Source organism: Gracilinanus agilis, unplaced genomic scaffold (assembly GCF_016433145.1).
Source record: "Gracilinanus agilis isolate LMUSP501 unplaced genomic scaffold, AgileGrace unplaced_scaffold57003, whole genome shotgun sequence".
Taxonomy (NCBI): domain Eukaryota; kingdom Metazoa; phylum Chordata; class Mammalia; order Didelphimorphia; family Didelphidae; genus Gracilinanus; species Gracilinanus agilis.
In genome coordinates, this window is record NW_025392470.1 from 1 (window position 1) to 2,874 (window position 2,874).

Sequence of the window (2,874 nt, forward strand, 5' to 3'; positions counted from 1 at the left end):
GCCTGGGCCCCGCCCCTTCACGCACAAGTTCCAGGCCCCGCCCCCGAGGGTCGTCTCGAGACGATCGCCGCTGCGGGGCGGAGCGTGCCCCGGAAGTGCCCACCCCGCTTCCGGGTCTGCTGCATGCTGGGACCGCGAGGCCCGCCATTCAGTTGCCGCCGCTCGTCGCACGTTCGTGTCGCCGGGGCCGGAACCGGAGCCGGGACCGGGTTTGCAGGTGAGGAGGCCCGGCTGGCGGGGTGGAGTCCGCGTGGTCCGGAGCGGCGAGGCGGGGCTTGGGCCGGTGGAGGGGGAAAGGGCGGGGGAGCTGCGCGGACTAGAGACTCTGGGCTCGGCGTTCAAGGCCCGGCCTTCTAGCGTGCCTTCCTCTGGACACCCTGGGCCCCAGCGGGGAGGGGGAGGAGGAGGAGGAGGAGGAGGAGGAGGAGCCAGGCCGCGCTTTCTCTAGTGCACCTCCGGGACCCTCCCATTCCCCCCAAGAGAGGAAGCTGGGGAGGGCGGGGCTGACTGCCCCCTCCCCCGCCCAGTCACCCTCCCCCCATTTCCGGGGAGAGGGAGCCCCGTCACCTCTTGCTCCAAGGGGAGGCTGGCCCTGTCACCCACGTCCCCCACAGCCCACGAGACCCTCGTTGTCCCTCTGCCTTTGAGGCCCAGCTAAGCCCGCCTCCTCCACGGAGCCTTCCTAGTTTGTCACCCTTGTCAATGTTGGGGTTGTTTGCTGCTTGGGGGCTGGGCGGAGCCCCCATCAGTTGGACTCTGAGTTCAGGTCCTGCCTCCACGCTTCCTCGGGGCTTCCAGGCCCCTCTGACTCGGTTTCCCCCTGGAGACAGCCCCTAGGGCTCTGCTCTCTTCTCCAGGGCCTGGTGCGAATCCCGGGTGGGGGCCCCTGTGGAGGAGGGGAAGGGCCGCCGGGGCTCACGCGCTCCCGTGGGGACCCCCCACAGCTTCTTCCTCCCAGGATGTCCATCGGCGTCCCCATCAAGGTCCTGCACGAGGCCGAGGGCCACATCGTCACCTGCGAGACCAACACGGGCGAGGTGTACCGGGGCAAGCTCATCGAGGCCGAGGACAACATGAACTGCCAGGTAGCGGCCGGGCCGGCCGGAGCCTCCTCGAGCCTCCCCGCTCCCGGGCCCGGGCTCTCGGCCCAGGGGGGCCGGGGAGGGCCAGCAGGTAGAGCCGCGGGGCGGGGCCGGGAGGACACGGAAACAGCTGCCACCCCCTGGTTGTGGGGGAGACCAAGAGACGCTTATCGGAGAAGGCGGGATTCGAACCTGGAGCCTCCATTCTAAGGGTTCCGGGGGTGGGGGTGGCAGCAGCCAGCGAGCACGTTCAAAGGCACAGCGGTGGGAAACGGCAGCGTGCCGGAGGCTCAGTGCGGCTGGATCAGAGGCGGAAGGGGAAAGCGGGAGTCCTGAGGAAGGTCTTCTGAGGCCAGCGGGGCATTTTGTATTGGGGCCCGGAGGGGGGCGTGGAAACGGAGGTAGGCAGAGGCCGGCGAGGCCCGCAGGGCTCTGGGTGCGAGGTGAGGAGGGTCCGGCCCAGGGGCGGCAGCGTCAGAGGGGAGGAGGGAGCTTTATGGGTCAGAGACTTGAGGTGGACCTTGGAGGAGAAACTGGGGAGAGTCTGGGCCGGCCCCGGGCCAGTTCCTCGTGGATGGGGCGTCACCTGCTGTCTATCCCCAGCTGGGGGCCGGCCCGTTCCCCCCCCCCACCCGCCTTCCCACTTGGTCCTCCGGTCTCTTGTCGGGACTCTCTGTAGCTTGATCTCTCTCGGTGCCCCCTGCTGTCAGGGCAGTTCGGTGGGTCTCTGCCCGCAGCCCGCCCTCCCCCGCGTGCCCGCGTCAGCCGCTCTGCGGTCAGACACAAGCCCGGCTGGCGCTCGATGCCCTTCTCCGCCCCGCTCGGCGTCCCCCTTTAGCCTGCACCTTCCGAGGCAGAAATGCAGGAAGGGTCGGCCACTTGGGTGTCCGGAGGCAGATTTGAACTCAGATCTCTTGCCTTACCTCCAGGCTCGGCTCTCTACGGGCGCCTGACTGCCCTGTGCCCAGCCGGCTGCCTCCGTGGCCGCCTTCCGTGCCTTTGGCCTTGGCGAGCCGAGGCAGGGCCCGTGACGGCCGGTTTCCCTTGCAGATGTCCAACATCACCGTCACGTACCGGGACGGCCGGGTGGCCCAGCTGGAGCAGGTCTACATCCGAGGGAGCAAGATTCGCTTCCTGATCTTGCCCGACATGCTGAAGAACGCGCCGATGCTGAAGAGCATGAAGAACAAGAACCAGGGCTCGGGGGCCGGCCGGGGGAAGGCAGCCATCCTGAAGGCCCAGGGTGGGTGGCCCAGCCGCAGGCGGCGGGGGGGGGGCGTCCTCTGGGAGGCCGGCCCGAACCCCGGCCCTAACCGCGGCCTTTTCTCCCCTTGTGCAGTGGCTGCCAGAGGACGAGGGCGCGGCATGGGCCGGGGCAACATTTTCCAGAAGCGAAGATAATCTGGGCGGCGGCGGCGGCGGAGGAGACCCGGAGACCCGCGTCCTTGGTGCCGTGTGCCCGGAGGGGCCCTGCTCGGCCTCCTGGGCCGGCGGCTCGCGCTCTCAGACGGGGGAGGGGCAGGAGGCGCACCAGCCAAATAAAGGTGTTTTGGAATACTCGGCCCGCCTGGGCTGCTGTCCTCCGCTCGTCCTGCTCTTCCTTCTGGAGCCGAGTTGGGGGTCTTTGGCAGCTGCGAGGAGGCTGGGGGGTGGCTGTAGCCTGGCCTCGGGGGGCGCCGCTGTGAGGAGGAGTGGCTCCCCCCAAGCCTGGCTGTTAGGCCAGGCCCTTCCTCCCGCCTCGTTTCCTCAGCCCGGGCTCCTCGGGGGTGGCCACACGGGGCGTCGGGCCCCA

General features: G+C 69.4%; 1 protein-coding gene across 1 annotated transcript; it reads left to right on the forward strand.

Annotated features, from left to right (window-relative positions):
• Nucleotides 1-81: 81 nt before the first annotated feature.
• Nucleotides 82-2,639, forward strand: SNRPD3 (small nuclear ribonucleoprotein D3 polypeptide). Its single transcript, XM_044684879.1, has 4 exons — nt 82-217; nt 945-1,085; nt 2,133-2,325; nt 2,422-2,639. The coding sequence occupies exons 2-4, from the start codon at nt 960-962 to the stop codon at nt 2,481-2,483; spliced, it is 381 nt and encodes a 126-aa protein (XP_044540814.1). The 5' UTR covers nt 82-217; nt 945-959; the 3' UTR covers nt 2,484-2,639.
• The last annotated feature ends 235 nt before the right edge of the window (nt 2,640-2,874 follow it).